The sequence below is a fragment of the Mauremys mutica genome, chromosome 1 (genome assembly GCF_020497125.1).
Source record: "Mauremys mutica isolate MM-2020 ecotype Southern chromosome 1, ASM2049712v1, whole genome shotgun sequence".
Taxonomy (NCBI): Eukaryota; Metazoa; Chordata; order Testudines; family Geoemydidae; genus Mauremys; species Mauremys mutica.
In genome coordinates this window covers 306,150,822-306,167,728 of record NC_059072.1, presented here as the reverse complement: position 1 = coordinate 306,167,728, position 16,907 = coordinate 306,150,822, and the positions used below count along the sequence as shown (strand labels likewise).

Sequence of the window (16,907 nt, the reverse complement as noted above, 5' to 3'; positions counted from 1 at the left end):
TCAGAAGGAGCAGAAAAGAGAGGCAGGGTGTGTGAATATGCAGAGTGCATCTCAGAGAACTCCGGTTACAAGTAACCAACCTTCATTTGTTCTTTCAGTATCCTCTGCATATTTCTACTCTTGGGATAGTTTGACAAGCAGTACATCAATAAAGACAGGAGAAAGCAGAGTCTTAACTGAATAATGACTGAAGTACTCTCTGTCAAAATGAACTTCAGATCTGGATCAAGATCCAGTACTTAATTTGTGCCAGGGCTTGCCAAGACCACCGATTAACAGTATTACTTATGTGCGAAAGAAATACCTTGAGAGCCAGATGGATCACCCTCAATTCTCCGAGAATGTTCTGTGGATGTAACCACCACATTACAGAAAGCTGAATATCATTCAGTACTCTATTTTAAGCCACTTTTGCTGCTGCCTCATTCTGAGCCTGGTACATAGAATTACATATTTTGTAGAGGCCATGAGGCCCAATAACATCAGAAAATACATCTGAATGGGCTGTAGCCCCAGCACCTGTATGAAAATGGTTATTTTCAAAAACCTCTTGTAGTGGGGCGGACTGCCCCACTCCCTGTGAGAATGGGCTGCAGCAGGCCAGGGCACCTGCACAGACAGGGCTTATTGTAAGCCAATCAGAGAGGGGCTTATTGTGAGCCAATCAGGGCCAGGCTCAGAGGTATATAAAGCCTGCCCAGAGCAGGAGCAGGCAGTCTGTCCCAGGCCTTTGACAGGGGAAGGTCAGTCTCCAAGGGAGGAGACTAGCACCATGGACAGCACAGTGCTGGCCAGGCTCGGGGAGGCTAGGGAGCTTGAACCCGTAGCCTGCCAGGCTGCAGGCCCTGAAGGGAAGGGTCTAGCGGGTGCAAGGGGCTGTAGGGGAAGCGGCCCAGGGAAACAGACAGCGGAAGGGGAGAGAAGGACAGCGAGGCTGACGCCAGAGGGTCCCTGGGCTGGGACCCAGAGTAGAGGGCGGGCCTGGGTCCCCCACTTCACTCCTTGCAGTGCACCCAGCCATTAGCCATAGGGAGTGGCCATATTGCTACGCCAGATCCCTGACAAGAGGGATTGGACTCAGAGGGCGGTTGGACATAGTGACTGGGGTGTGGGACTGCTGATCACCGACCCCCGGAAGGGGGCGTAGATGGACTAAGGGGCACTGCCGGAGGGCAGTGGCCTCAAAGAGGACGCCGCCGAGCACGCAGCAACACGGGTCCAAAGACAACAACAGAGGACAGAACGATGGACGGGACACCACCAAGAGGGGGCGCTCCACTGGAAAGAGCTAATTCCCAGAGTCACCAGCAGGAGGCGCCGCAGGGGTGAGTCCCGACCCGTTTAAACCTCTCAAGAAAAAAAGCTTTTCTTTCACAGAGTTGAAGATTGACTGAAAAAGGGACTTCTCCTGGTTTATAAAGACACAAGATTTTGAAATGAGAGCAAGTCACCTCAATGGCGTCTTCTAATTCTTCTTTGGACGGGCCCTTCAGTAGTCAGTTGTCTAAGTAAGAGAAGATAAAAACCCTTGCTTCCTCAGATGAGATGCTACTGGAGCCAGACATTTGGTAAAAACTCAGGATGCAGCGGAGAGGCCAAAAGGCAAGACTCTGTATTGAAGTGGTCTGAATCAAGGCCAAAAGGTAGATATTTGCAGTGGGATATCCTTATAGAGATATGGAAATATGCCCCTTTGAGGTCAAGAGCAGCAAACTTATCTAGAGTAGACAGAGATAAATTGATTAACACCAGAGACAGCATTCTGAAGTTGCCTGATTCATCTGTTTAGAGCTCTGAAACCATTGGGGATTAGAAAGAAACAGGAGTACAACCCTTTGTTTCTGGAGTTCAGAGGTACTTGTTCTATAGCACTCAGATGAGCCTGTACTCCCTTTGTTAAAGCACCTCCTGAAAAGGGAAGGGGATATGGGAGTTGCATGGAGGAAGGGCTTTGACTTCGATATATAGCCTCTCTTTACTGTATCTAAAACCCATCTGTAATACCCTATTAGTTTCCATGCACTGTAAAACTTGGACAGTCTCCAAAACCACAGATGGGATCTTCCAAGATTGGTTTGAAGCTGTTGACTAACATGTCAAACCTGTAGCCTGACATTCAGTTAGGAAGATGTGACTGAGGAATTCTTTGACCTGTCTTGTGTCTGCAAAGATATTTGCTGTTTAGAATACTGTTAAGAACAGCCATACAGGGTGAGATCAATGGTCCATCTAGCTCAGTATCCTGTCTTCCACCAGTGACCAATGCCAGATGCTTCAGAAGGAATTAACAGAACATGGCAATTACTAAGAGATCCGTTCCCTGTTATCCAGTCCCAGCTTCAAGCAATCAGAGGTTTTGGGACACCCACAGCATGGCCTTGCGTCCATGACCATCTTGGCTAATAACCACTGATGGACCTATCTTCCATGAACTTACCTCATTCTTTTTTGAGCCCAGTTATAGTTTTAGCCTTCACAACAGCCCCTGGCAACAAGTTCCACATGTTGACTATGTGTTGTGTGAAGTAGTACTTTCTTTTGGTTGTTTTAAACGTGCTGCCTATTCATTTTAATGGGTGACCCTTGGTTATTGTGTTATATGAAGAAGTAAACAACATTTCCTTATTCACTTTCTCCACCCTATTCATCATTTTATAGACCTCTATTATATTCCCCACTTATTCATCTCTTTTCTAAGCTGAAAAGACCCAGTATTTTTAATTTCTCCCCATAAGGAAGCTGTTCCATACCCTTAAGCATTTTTGTTGCCCTTCTCTGTACCTTTTTCAATGCTAATATACCTTTTTTGAGAGGGAGCAACCAGAATGGCACACAATATTCAAGGTGGGGGTGTACCATAGATTTATATAAAGGCCTGCCTAATGATACTTACACTTGATTTGCCATAGTTTATGCTCCTTTTTATTTTCCTCACTAGGATTTGAGATCCAGTTTTAAAAAGATGTCTTTTTGTCTCTAACCACCTCTTTCACTCTAGTTAGCCATAGTGGCATTTTTTTGGTCCTCTTGCTGTTTTTTTATTAATTATTAGGGATATACATTTAGTTAGGTCCTCTAGTATGGTGTTTTTAAATAGTTTCCATGTAGCTTGTAGGCATTTCACTGTTCCTTTTAATTTCCATTTAACTAGCCTCCTCATTTTTGTGTAATTCACCTTTTTGAAGTTAAATACTACTGTATTGGGTTTCTTTGGTATTTACATTATGATCACTATTACCAAGAGGTTCAGCTATATTCACCTCTTGGACCAGATCCTGTGTGCCACTAAGGACTAAGTCAAGAATTGCCTCTCTCCTTGAGGGTTCCAGGGCTATCTGATTCATGAAGCAGTCATTAGTGGTGTCTAAAAATTTCATCACTGCATCCAGTCCTGGCTACAAACACAGAAAACACAATAATAATTTGAGATTATTGTTAGAATATACAAAACCAAGGATAGGAATAAATGGCCAGAAGAGAGAGAGGTAAATAGTGGTGTCCCCCAGGGGTCTGTTCTGGGACCAGTCCTATTCAGTATATTCGTAAATCATCTGGAAACAGGGGTAAACAGTGTGGTGGCAAAATTTGCAGATGATACAAAACTACTCAAGATGGTTAAATCCAAAGCAGACTGAGAAGAGCTACAAAAGAATCTCACAAAACTGGGTGACTGGGTAATAAAATGGGAGATGAAATTCAGTGTTGATAAATGCCAACTAATGCACATTGGAAAACATAATCCCAACTATGCATACAAAATGATGGGGTCTAAATTGGCTCAAAAAAGATCTTGGGAGTCATCATGGACAGTCTCTGAAAACATCCACTCAATGTGCAGCAGCAGTCAAAAAAGCAAACAGAATGTTGGGAATCATTAAGAAAGGGATAGATAAGACAGAAAATATCAGAATGCCTCTCTATAAATCCATGGTACGCCCACAACTTGAATACTGCATGCAGATATGGTCGACCCATCTCAAAAAAGATATATTGGAATTGGAAAAGGTTTAGAAAAGGGAAACAAATTATTAGAGGTATGGAACAGCATCCGTATGAGGAGAGATTAATACGATTGGGACTTTTCAGCTTGGAAAACAGATGACTAAGGGGGATATGACTGAGGTCTATAAAATCATGACTGGTGTGGGAAAAGAAAATAACGAAGTGTTATTTACTCCTTCTCATAACACAAGAAATAGGGGTTACCAAATGAAATTAATAGGCAACAAATTTAAAACAAACAAAAGGAAGTATTTCTTCACACAATGAACAGTCAATCTGTGGAACTCCATGCCAGAAGACATTGTGAAGGCCAAGATAATAAACAGGGTTCAAAAAAACTAGATAAATTCATGGAAGATAGGTCCATCAATGGCCATTAGCCAGGATGGGCAGGGATGGTGTCCCTAGCCTCTGTTTGCCAGAAGCTGGGAATGGGCACAGGGGATGGATCACTTGATGATTACTTGTTCTGTTCATTCCCTCTGGGGCACCTGGCATTGGCCACTGATGGAAGACAGGATACTAGGCTAAATGGACCTTTGGTCTGACCCAGTATGGTCGTTCTTATGTTATTTCAACTATCCTCATGTTGACTGGGAACATTTCACTTCTCCCTGAGAATTTCACAATTGCTATCACCATCCTAGTCAGGTGGTCGGTAGCATAATCCTACTGCTGTATTCTTATTAATGAAACATGGAATTTCTACCCATGGAGATTCTATGATACTGTTTGATTCATTTAAGATTTTATTTATATTTGACTAGGCTCTCTTTCACGTATAGTGCCACTCCCACACCAGTGCGACCTACTCTGTCATTCCTACATATTTTGTACCCTGGTATTACTATGTCTCATGGATTATCAACATAGCACCAGATTTCTGTGATGCCTATTATATCAATATCCTCATTTAATACCAGGCACTCAACTTCAGATATCAGTATTTAGACTTCTTGCATTTCTATATAAGTTCTTACAATTTTTTTTATATTTAAAATAGTCTGCCTTCATGTGATGTAAGGTTATCTTCTCTGATTATAATAAGAGAAAGATGAAGATGGGATATTGGCTCTGATTCCTGAACACAGGTGTTTACATCCTCCTCCTATAGGAATTCTGCCTCCTTAAAGATCTTGCTGTGGATCACATCTTTCAGTTTTCCCAGTCTCTTCTCCATTTTTGCATTAAGTAAATCATCCCCTTCAAAGTGTACGTCTTCTATTTTAAATCCGGTATTCAATGGGAGAGAAGATAAACATAACCAAATATGTCTTTGCAGAGCTATTGCAGATGCCAATAATCTTGAGGCAGTAGCAGGAACATCTGATGATGCTTAAGAGCGTGCTTGGCCATGTTTTGGCCCTCTTTATCAAGGTCTGATATTAATTTCTTTTGCTCTTCTGATAAAATGTTAGTAAAGACAGACATCGTCTCCCATAGCAAACTGATTATCTATCCATAACTGTTTAGTAGCTAGCTATGCACATGTTTAAGGAGAAGGAAGAAAATGATTTTCTGCCCAGAGAATCCATTTTTTCTCCTTCTTTATCTATGGGGGTGGAAAGTTGAAAAGCTGGTCCAGACTTTTGCTGTGTTGCCGCTATAATGCGTTTGGCTGAGGGTACACATAAAAATAATAAAACCCATCCTGTGGGAGACAATTTGTCTGCCTTTTTAGAGACTGGATGACACAAAGATGATTTGGATCAAAGAATTTTGCAGTTGCCACAGCCATTCTAATACAGGCAAGGAGAATTTAGCATTGGCAGTAGACCCCAGAATATGAAAAAAGATGGATGCAAGTTCTTCTCCAAAGCTACTGATGACAATTTTTAAGTTTATGCCATCCAATCAACCGATTCATGAAACTGAACTGCATCCTCAGAGGGAGAAGATGCTGTTGCTACCCTGATGTCATCAGAAGATGAGCCACCTGTATCGCTGTGACATATTGTTGAAAGTCATTCTGTGGAGGTCCCTCCTGGTAATCCTCTTCTAAGAATATGTCCTGTTATAATTGGGGTGGGGAGAGGAGGCATTCTGTAACTCATATCCACAGATTGTGTTGGAAGATGCTCTGGCACCGGAGAATTCAACATTCTAGACTGGTAAGGGGAAGGAGAAGACGACATCCAAGGAGGCATAGGCCAGTCCTGCCAAGTTCCCCAAGCTGGTGGTATATTCCCCTGAAGGACAGAGTGGGAATCTGGCATTACCTCATGCATAACAACTTTGCTGGGAGAAGGCTATCTTTGACCAGGGCCACCCAGAGGATTCTGGGGGCCCGGGGTCTTCGGCGGCGGGGGGCCCTTCCGTTCCGGGACCCGCCGCCGAAGTGCCCCGAAGACCCGCGGCGGGAGCCCCCCTCCGCCGAATTACCGCCGAAGCGGGTCCTGCCGCCAAAGCGCAGCCTGGTCTTCGGCAGTAATTCGGCGGAGGGGGGCCCCCACCGCGGGTCTTTGGGGCACTTCGGCGGCGGGTCCCGGAACGGAAGAGGCCCCCCGGCGCCGAAGACCGGGCTGCGCTTCGGCGGCGGGTCCCGCTTCCCCCCCGCCCCGGCCCCAGCCTCTTACCCCCGGCTCCCTCCTCACCCGGAGTCTCAGCGCCTCGCCGGAACAGCCTCAGCGTGTGGCCAGCGGGGCCTGAGCTCCGTCCCGCTCAGAGCCGCGTGGTGAGGGGGCGGGGCTCAGCCCGGAGCTTCCAGCCCCGCCCCCTCCCCACGCAGCTCTGAGCGGGGCGGGGCTCAGAGGCCCCGGCGGAAACACGGCGCTTGATGCGCTAAGGCTCCAGGAGAGGGGCAGAGGCGGAAGCCTCCGCTGTTCTCTTGGGGGCCCCTGCGGAGCCCGGGGCCCGGGGCAAATTGCCCCCTTTGCCCCCCCCTCTGGGCGGCCCTGTCTTTGACATAATCATAGGTTCAACCTCCAATCATAGGATCACATACTAAAGCCTTTGGCGTACCCTAAGAGTGGGAATATGCAGAAAATGCTCGAAGAAGAACCTGGAATTTCCATTCAATGGAAAATTTAATTTATTTAATTTTATTTATTTTACACAATTTGGAACAAAAAACCTGACTTGAAATTTTCCACAGAAGAAAATTTTAGATTTTTGTTTCATTAAGGTCAAAACCACGTTTTTTCTAATAAGGTCAAAGTAGTTTAATTTACTCTTTACTGAATTATCTTTTATAATTATATGTTGCATTATATCAATGTATAAACTATTATACTATAAATTAAAAAATAAAATATAAAATTTTACATTTTAAATTGGTATTCTAGATTGGTAATTAGTGATTAGTAACTGTTCAAAGTTTTTGCCCAGCTGTTCTACTTTGGTAGTCTCATTTTAGTCCCCTTTTGTTTTATTCATACAATAATTTAACACATTTAGAGCCTTTCCACTGTCACCAGGACTTGAATACCACAGTGTGTTACTGAGAATTGAGAAGCTCTGCCAGATTTGTGAGGGAGCTTAAGCTGTGCCTGTGCAAACTGTGGCTGGCACTCATCTGGAATATTAATGTAATACCTTGCATATTGTCAACTCACTATTTTTCTTAAAGCTCCATCTTCTGGAGTCAGGTGATATCAGAATCTCACTTTTCATATTAAAACAAGTTTCTAGTTCTCATAGTTGCATAAAAAAACCCAGAAAATGTGAACCCTTAAGATTCAAAGGCAGCATTCACCCACGAAAGCTCATGCTGCAAAACGTCTGTTAGTCTATAAGGTGCCCCAGGATTCTTTGCTGCTTTTAAAGGCAGCATAGAACGCAGGGAGGTTTTTTGTTTGTTTTTTTTAATCTCTATTTTTTGGGCCAGACTCAGGATTTATGAATGTTTGAGCTTGGCAGTACTCTGTATAGTGTCTATCCTACAGCAGTACACTTTACAAAAGATTAATTTAAACTCCTATCAGCTTTGGGGGGCTATATCTTAACCCCAAGGCTATTCTTTCTCCAGTAGTTATTTACATGGATTTTAAAATTGTCCTCATTTTAGAATAAAAAGGGAGAGAAATAGTATTTTTTTATCATTAAAATTCAAATGGAGTAGGGGCAACAACACAACCACCAATAATCTATCCATTTGAAGCTATTCATCAATGAATAATCAGATAAATTCAGGTTATCCATATGAGTTATGGATCAGACAAAAAAGCCAAGGATATTACTGATGATATCCTTCCCCAATCCTGTTAAAGGAAAAACCCAATTAACTCCAGCTTTTTTCCTTGTTCAATATATCATTAAAATATATTCCCCTGGTGGAAGATACCCAACATAAAAATGAAGTACTATCCAAAGTTACACAAGACTTATTTGTGACACCACTTTTAGTGTTCTTAGCAACATTCCCCAAGTTTTAAATGTACAAGGAGTACATACTAAAAGTTACTGTTTAGAGAAGTTTATGATTTTCAACAGGAATGAACATTTACTAATGTAAGAGTTAGACTTAAGTCAGCTCAAAGTCAAAGCAAAGAAAGAGGAGGTTACTTACCTGTAACTGGAAGTTCTTTGAGATGTGCGATCTCTATCTGTATTCCACTGAGGGTTTATGCATGCACACATGTCCAGAGCCAAAGAATTTGAAAGCAGTAGTGTCCGTTGGTCCGCACATGCACCTTTGGCTTGCCTCATGGTTTTGTCAGAGGTAATAAAGGGTGGGGAGGACCGACTGCATCTCCAGTTACTTCTCCACCACATATCCAACAGATCCATAGCAGAGGAGGAGGGTGGGAAGTGGAATACTGATAGGGATCACACATCTCAAAGAACCTCCAATTACAGGTAAATAACATCCTGTTCTTCTTCATGTGATGTTACCTATTGTATTCCACTGAGTGTGATTAACAAGCACTACCTAAGTCAAAGGAGGTTGCGAGGATGAAGATGGAATGGTTGAACAGAGGACAGCCACACCAAAGGAGGCATCCACCACTGAGTCCTGCACCAAGGCGCAATGCATAGCAAAACATGTGGACTGAACTCCAAGCGGCTGCTCTATATATGTCCCGGAGTGGCACATCACGGAAGGAGGCTAGAGTCAAAGCCTGGGCTCTTGTGAAATGGGCCTGCATCCCCAGCAGGTCAGTGAGTGTAATTAACAGAGAGTGTAATGAACCCTGAAATCCACTTGGAGATTCTCTGTGTGGAGATTGCCTGCCCTTTAACTCTTTCAGCTATTTCCTAATTGGCCTTCCACCTGCAGAAGACAAGACCAAGGACCGATGGACATCGAGGGAGTGGAGTTGCCATTCCTTTTCCGAGAAATGAGGCTTCAGAAAGAAAGCAAGTAAGTGAATGGATTGATTAACACAAAACTAGGAGATGACCTTTGGCCGAAATTTGGAATGCAGGTGCAGGAAGAGAATCTTTATGGAAAGTCGTGAAAGGAGGGTCCACCATCATGATCTCAAATTCTTATCTGCAGTCTATCTCCCGGGGACACAGTGTGATTGCAGACTTGCTAAGCAGACATTTTGTGATCGACCATGAGTGGGAACTCCATGACACTGTGGTATGTAACATCTTTGACCAATGGGGGACTCTGACCAGAGACCTTTTTGCCTCCCCCCATCGTCAACAAATGCAAGCACATACTGCTGCGGGGATGGAGGGTGTCTTGATCTCCCTTTTCAGGGTGGTGCTCTCATACTCCCCTGGTCAGACCAGATCAACTATGCCTTACCTCTTCCGCTCCTATCATGAGTACACCACAAGATCAGATGAGACAGAGTAACAGTCATCCTGATCACCCCTTGCTGGCCCAGACAATTCTGGCTTCCTAGCCTCCTCCGCAAATTCAAATTCACCAACCCTTCTTACCAAAGTGATAGCAAAAAGGAAAATGACTTTCATGAAAAGGAGGGACACAGAGCACAATGTCAGGAGTTCGAAGGTGATTACATTAGGCTGAGGTCCCACTGGAGAATGACAGGTGAGGAGAGTCTAATGAGGCCTTTCCAAAACCTAGCAGTCAACGGAAGTGGAAAGACGGAATTTTCTTCCACAGGGGGTGGACAGTGCTATCTGCTGCTTAGTGGACCTTGAGAGAGTTGAGAGTGAGACCCAATGTCCTCAAGGACAGGAAGTAGTCCAGAAGAAGGGGAATTCCCATCACTTCTGGGGAAAGCCCCTTTTGTTGAGCCCAGGAGGCAAAGTGTTTCCACTTGGCCTGGTAACAATGTCTAGTGGACTCTTTCTTGCTGCTAGAGAGGATGTTTTGCACCTCTGATGAACATACCTGTTCTAGAGAAGCTGTTCATACAAATAAAATGCTCTGAGAAGCACTTGTGAATTGGGATGTCTGATCTTGTGCTGCGTCAGTAGATTGGGGAAAGTAGGGATGGAAACTGGGGGATGGGTAGTCATGCGGAGGAGGCTAGGAAGCCAGAATTGTCTGGGCCAGCAAGGGGTGATCAGGATGACTGTTACTCTGTCTCATCTGATCTTGTGGTGTACTCATGATAGGAGCGGAAGAGGTAAGGCATAGTTGATCTGGTCTGACCAGGGGTGTATGAGAGCACCACCCTGAAAAGGGAGATCAAGACACCCTCCGTCCCCGCAGCAGTATGTGCTTGCATTTGTTGACGATGGGGGGAGGCAAAAAGGTCTCTGGTCAGAGTCCCCCATTGGTCAAAGATGTTACATACCACAGTGTCATGGAGTTCCCACTCATGGTCGATCACAAAATGTCTGCTTAGCAAGTCTGCAATCACACTGTGTCCCCGGGAGATAGACTGCAGATAAGAGAATCTAGTGGATGATGCACCAATTCCAGAGGTTGACTGTGTCTGTACACAGTTGCCGTAGTAAACACCAGCAGTGTTGTCCAACGTAAGAACAAAATGGGAATGGATGAATGGGAGAAATACTTGGCATGCCTTCCTTATAGCCCTGAGTTCCAGACTGTTGATGTGCATCCTGGATTCCCACGGAGTCCATGTTCCCTGTATCATGTGATTGCCCATATGCGCTCCTCAACCTACGAGGGATGAGTTGGTGATGATCGTCTTGTCCAGGGAAGAGGGGAGAAAGAGAACCCCTATGCAAACCTGTCATGGGTCTGTCCACCAGTGGAGGGAAGAGAGTACCCAGGGTAGGACATGAGGTCGATGGCACGATGCATGGGTGAGTAAATCTTCTGGAGCCACATCTGGAACCAGTGAAGGTAGAGGCAAGCGAGGGCAATGATGTATGTGCACAAAGCCATGTGGCCAAGGAGGGATAGATAGGTCCTGGCTGGGATAGAATTGTTGACCACATGGGCTGAGAGCTCATGCAGAGTCTGGAACCTGTCTGTTGGTAGGCAGGCTCCTGCTGTGACTGAGTTAACGTAGGCCCCTGTAAAGTCTAGGGAAGGGGTCCCCAACGCAGTGCCTGCAGGCACCCTGGTGCCCGCGGGGCGTCTAAATGCGCCCACGTACTGGCCGGTGGACAAGCATCCGCCGAAATGCCACCAAGAAGCAGCGTCTTCCAGAGGCATCGCTGCCGAAATGCCGCTGATTTCGGCGGCAACGCCTCTGGATGACACTGCTTGTTGGTGGCAATGCCTATTGACGTTGCCGCTTGTCAGCAGCATTTCGGCAGATGCTCATCGTCTGGTGCCTGCCAGACAAAAATGGTTGGGGACCACCAGTCTAGGGGTTCTTTGGTCCCAAGTTGATTTTTCAACATTGATGCTGACTCCAAGGGAGGAAAGGAGGCTGAGCTACATGGAGGTTGAAACTTGGGCTTAGCATCTGGATCGTGCTGCCAGGAGCCAATTGTCAAGCTAAGGGAACACAAGGACCACATAATGCCTGAGGTATGCCACCATGACTGAGAAAACCTTGGTGAAGACCCTGGGAGCAGCAGTGAGGCCTCATGTAAGGACCCTGTACTGAAAATGGTGTGAGCGGACCATGAACCTCAGGTACTGTCCGTGGGCTGCATGAAAGTCTATGTGAAAGTGGGCATCTTGCATACTGAGAGCTGTTAACCACATGCCTTTTTCTAATGATGGGATGGATCGCTGCTAACTTGACCATACGAAACTTGGGCATGAGGATGACACAATTGAGAAGGTATAGGTACAGAATAGGTCTCCATCTGCCTTTCTTTTTGGGTATTAGGAAGTTGAATAGGAACCCCATCCCTTGGTATTCCAGAGGAACCCATTATATAGCTGTGACGGAGCGATTCTGGCGGGACCCAACTGAGAGTGCCAAATCAGGACCAATTGCTTAAACAGGGCAGTCACAGCCCTAGGCTGGGGTTTTTCCACCTCTAAGGCAAACCAAACCAGCCAGACAAAAAGGGCTTTGGTCTCACCCCACTGGCTAACCACAAGTCACACAAGCAATTTCCTTAGACACTCCAGTCTCCCAGCATCACCACCAGTGCACTCATTCTGGGGATGAATGGTTATGAAAACCAACACCCCAATAAAAGAAAAAGGTTCTCTCGATCCCAAAGGACCAAGCCCCAGACCCAGGTCAATATACACATCAGATCTTACCCACAAATCACGCTGTTGCCAATCCTTTAGAATCTAAAATCTAAAGGTTTATTTACAAAGGGAAAAAGGTAGAGATGAGAGGTAGAATTGGTTAAATGGAATCAATTACATACAGTAATGGCAAAGTTCTTAGTTCAGGCTTGCAGCAGTGCTGGAGTAAACTGCAGGTTCAAATTAAGTCTCTGGAACATCCCCCACTGGGATGGGTCATTCAGTCCCTTGTGTAGAGCTTCAGTTTGTAGCAAAGTCCCTCCAGAGGTCAGAAGCAGGATTGAAGACAAGATGGAGATGATGCATCAGCCTTATATAGACTTTTCCAGGTGTAAGAATCTCTTTGTCCTCATTGTGGAAAATTACAGCAAAATGGAGTCTGCAGTCACATGGACAAATCTCTGCATACTTTGCTGAGTCACAAGGCGTGTCTGCCTTCTCTCCATGGGTCAATTGTGTAGCTGATGGTCCTTAATGGGCCATCAAGCCAGCTAGGCAGGGCTAACACCAGCTTGTCTGGGATATTTCCCAGAAGCAGAGCATAATACAAAATACAGACAGTACAGAGCCAATACTTATAACTTCAACTACAAAATGATACACAGACATACAGACAGCATAATCATAACCAGCAACCCAGAACCTGGTCTTAGACACCTTATATGACCCCCTTTACTTAAGATTTGGTGCCACTACAGGACCTTGGTTGCAACCCATGTTCTATATGGTCCCAATTTATATCAATAACGTCACAATAGCTCCTCTTTGTAGTAAGGAATTCACCTGTAGGGTGAGGATGTTGTCATGACAGTGATCCCTGAGGAGGGATGGGGGAGAGGCTGTGGATGAGATAGCATGATGAACTCGATCGTATAGCCATGTGGATAACATTTTGCACTTATTTGTCCATTGTTATTGCACTCCAATCTGATAGAAAGAGTGCTAGATGACCCCTGAAAGGAGTGGGATGGTTCTATGGCAGTAAGCGAGGCTCTCTAAAGTAGTGGTTCTCAACCAGAGGTCTGGGGCCCAGGAATAGGTTTCAGGGGGTCAGCATACAGGGCCACCATTAGACTTACTGAGGCCCAGGAGAGAAAGCCTAAGCCACACCACCTGGAGCTGAAGTCCAGGGCTCCAAGCCTTGCCACCCGGGGCTGAAGCCAAAGCCTGAGCAAATTAACTTTGCAGGGCTCCCTGTGGCACGAGGCCCTTGGCAATTGCTCTGCTTGCTACCCCCTAACGCTGGACCTGGCTTTTATATGCAGAAAAACAGTTGTTGTAGCACAAGTAGGCCATGGATTTTTTAGAGCATGTTGGGCAGATGGAGTGGGGGGAGGGGAGACAAGAAAAAGGTTGAGAACCCCTGCTCTAGAGTTCCTCAGAAAGATCTTTTCTGTGGGAATTGCATCTAGTAGGAAGAAGATCATGAAGGTGGACCCGGAGAACAATATCTTTGAGTCTTTTGACACTTCTGTGGTGATTTGTACAGCCTCTGATGGAAAAACTGGAGGTCCTGTAACATTGTGTGAGCGGTGGACAGTAGAATTTATGCTTGGGAGCAGGTGTGTAAACACTCAAGGTACGAAGTGTAGCTTTCTAATCTTTGAGGGCGTGGAATCATCCATTTTCTGGTTAAAAAGATGGGATTAATTGAAAGGCAGGTTTGCAGTGGTATTTTGCAATTCCCTGAGGAAACCAGAGGAACAGAGCCATAATTCCCTCCACATGACTATGCCTGAAGCCACAGAGTGCGATGAAGTATCTGCCACATCCACAGCTGATTGAAGAGATGTCCTTGCTACCAGTTTCCCCTTCCTCTATTGCGTAGAAGAGGGTCCTGTCTTGCTGCGGCAATTTTGCAGAAAAGTCCTCTAGTTTGCGGTAATTCAGAAAATTTTATTTGGAAAGTAATACCTGATAATTCAAAATCCTGAATTGAAGGCTGGCTGAGGAGAAGACCTTGTGAGCCAAAACGTTCAACCACTTGCCTTCCTTATTGGATTAAATGGAGCATGGGCACTATTATTTGGACTGTTCCCTTGCTACCTAGACCACAAGTGAATTGAGGATGAGAGGGGGTACAAGAAACGAAACTCAGATCCCTTAACTGGTACATAGTAGCATTTTATACCCCCTTGAGGGTAGGCATATTGTGGCTGGTGTATGCCAAACCGGTCTAGCTGGCTCGAGGGTGACATTGTTAATTGGCAGAGTAACTCTACCCAGTGCTGATGCATGAAAGATGTCCAGCAGCTTATGCTGAGTGCCTTGAATCTCCTCCAGCCACTCTACACAGGAGATCCAGGCCAGCATGACGCTCTCCTGCCACTCTACACAGGAGATCCAGGCCAGCATGACGGAGCTGGAAGATGTTATGGTGGGCCCCATGGTACAGGGAACCAGTGGCTCTGTGGCAGCTGGAACGGAGGGATATTGCCACAATATAGAAGGCTCTTTGGATATTCGTAGTGGTGGTAATGGATGGACAGTCCCTGCCCCCATCTTACTCTTCCGAAGATGAAGACTTGGACACCTGTTCCATCAGCAGTACTGTTGGAGCTGGTGGAAACATAGACCATCGGAGCATAGGGTCCCTCAGCTGTGGTATGTCATGAGTGGGAGAGATAGTCTCCCTAAAAGTAGAAGGCTCCAGAAGGCGTGGAGACCTCAGCTTTCCTAGAACAAATACTTCCTGGGGTGCTGGTACTTCTCCTGACCTCCCTGGTATTAAGGGTACTCTTTCTTCACCGGGAACCAGAGCAGTGGTTTTCCCCAGAGCTGACAGTTCTCGCAATCTATGGGGCGCTGATACTGACAGGATATGCAGTTCAGTACCTGATATTGGCAGATGTCAGTCAGCTTGTGCTGTCTCTTCTTGTGTTTTAGAGCACGCTCCCTCCCCATGACTGGAATTCATGGAAGGAGTGTCCTCTCTCTTAGGTTTGGGGGAAAACTTACTGCCATCCTTATGTGCATGCTTCCTTACCTCCTGACTAGGCCCCAACGTGGGGTCCACAGGGGTGGTCTGCGGGTGCCAGACTCAGACTCTGTAGCTGGATGCACACTCCTAGCTCTCTCTCAGGTCAATGTACCAGGGAGCTGCCCAGCCTAGGTCAGAATGAGGTCTCATGGTAACTTCCATGAGGTGCTTCCGGAAGTGGACAGCCCAGTCTTCTCGGGTAAGGCTGGGGAAGGACTGAACCTGGATGCAATGTGGTGAGAAGGAACTGGAGATGCAGTTGGTCCATCGCACCATCACCTCAGATGAAACCATGAGGTAAAGCCAAGGGCACATGCACGGACCAATGGACACTACTACTTTCAAATTCTCCAGCTACAGATGCATGGTGCACACACACAAATCCTCAGTGGACTACAATTGGGACCATCACTCGAAGAACAACAACAGTACCTATATAGCAACATTCTGTATACACCTTGTCATTCTGAGTTACGATTCCAACCACCGTTTACTCCATCTAGCCACCCCTCTTTCCTTCTCCTCTCATGGCTGCATATTCTGTCCCCTATACTCTTAGACTGGACCATAGTTGAAAATTCTGCAGTGAGGTGATGCCATCACATTACTATACATCAAGAAAGCTCTGTAAATTCATGTCACCGTCCACCTCTCTTTCACTTATGTAACATCCCAATCAAAATTTAAATAATGCTTTTCAATCCATTTTCTCAAGTCCCTTGTATATTCGGTAGCAGTATTGCTGATATACTACCAAGCCATTACAATATTCCTGTGGGGGTGGGGAGGCAGTAAAGAGAGGGCAGGGACAGTAATAATGAAAGACTTAATACATTAAATATATTGCCATGTTCTGTTGCATTCAATAACCCAAAATTTAAACACAATTGTAGGGTAAGTTAAGATAGAACAGAAGATTTATTGCATTCAGTGTGGGCTCTCTTGAAGGCCCTAAGGAGACTGAAGTTGACTTCTTTATGAACTTTAAGCTTCTGAACACAAGATTAAAATCCTTACTGTATGGCTCTTTGAGCATTGCCGGTGGTGATAGTTTGATAAAATAATCCAGGACACATAACAGTAACTGGAAAGAGATCACAAGGTCATCTTCCATCTGCAATACTTTTCCTGAAAATGTAAAAAAAAAAAAAAAAGGACTGAGTCAATGCTTGGAGTTTAAAATAAAATTATTCCTGACAGAAGGAATATTTAGTTGTTTCACCTCAAAACCACAGTTAATGGATCCTAGAAAACATCACCTAGGATGTGAGCATGTCTGAAGTTTGATGTATTTAGCCATGCATGATTTGTAAGAATTTATCACTCTGGAAAGAACACACATCGCTAATTCATATTTTTTTCCTTAAACTGCGAATGAAGTTCTTATTTTCCAGCACATCACTTTCCCCCCCACACACACTTTTT

The 16,907-nt window shown here is 45.2% G+C and overlaps 1 protein-coding gene across 4 annotated transcripts in view; it reads right to left on the bottom strand.

Annotated features, from left to right (window-relative positions):
• RB1 (RB transcriptional corepressor 1) overlaps window positions 1-16,907 on the bottom strand; it is a 196,507-nt gene that overhangs the window by 142,763 nt on the left and 36,837 nt on the right. For all 4 annotated transcript variants that reach the window (XM_045013833.1, XM_045013842.1, XM_045013850.1 and 1 more), the window contains one exon: window positions 16,500-16,610. In XM_045013833.1, the coding sequence (XP_044869768.1) occupies window positions 16,500-16,610 (111 nt within the window). The remainder of the gene's footprint in view (window positions 1-16,499; window positions 16,611-16,907) is intronic.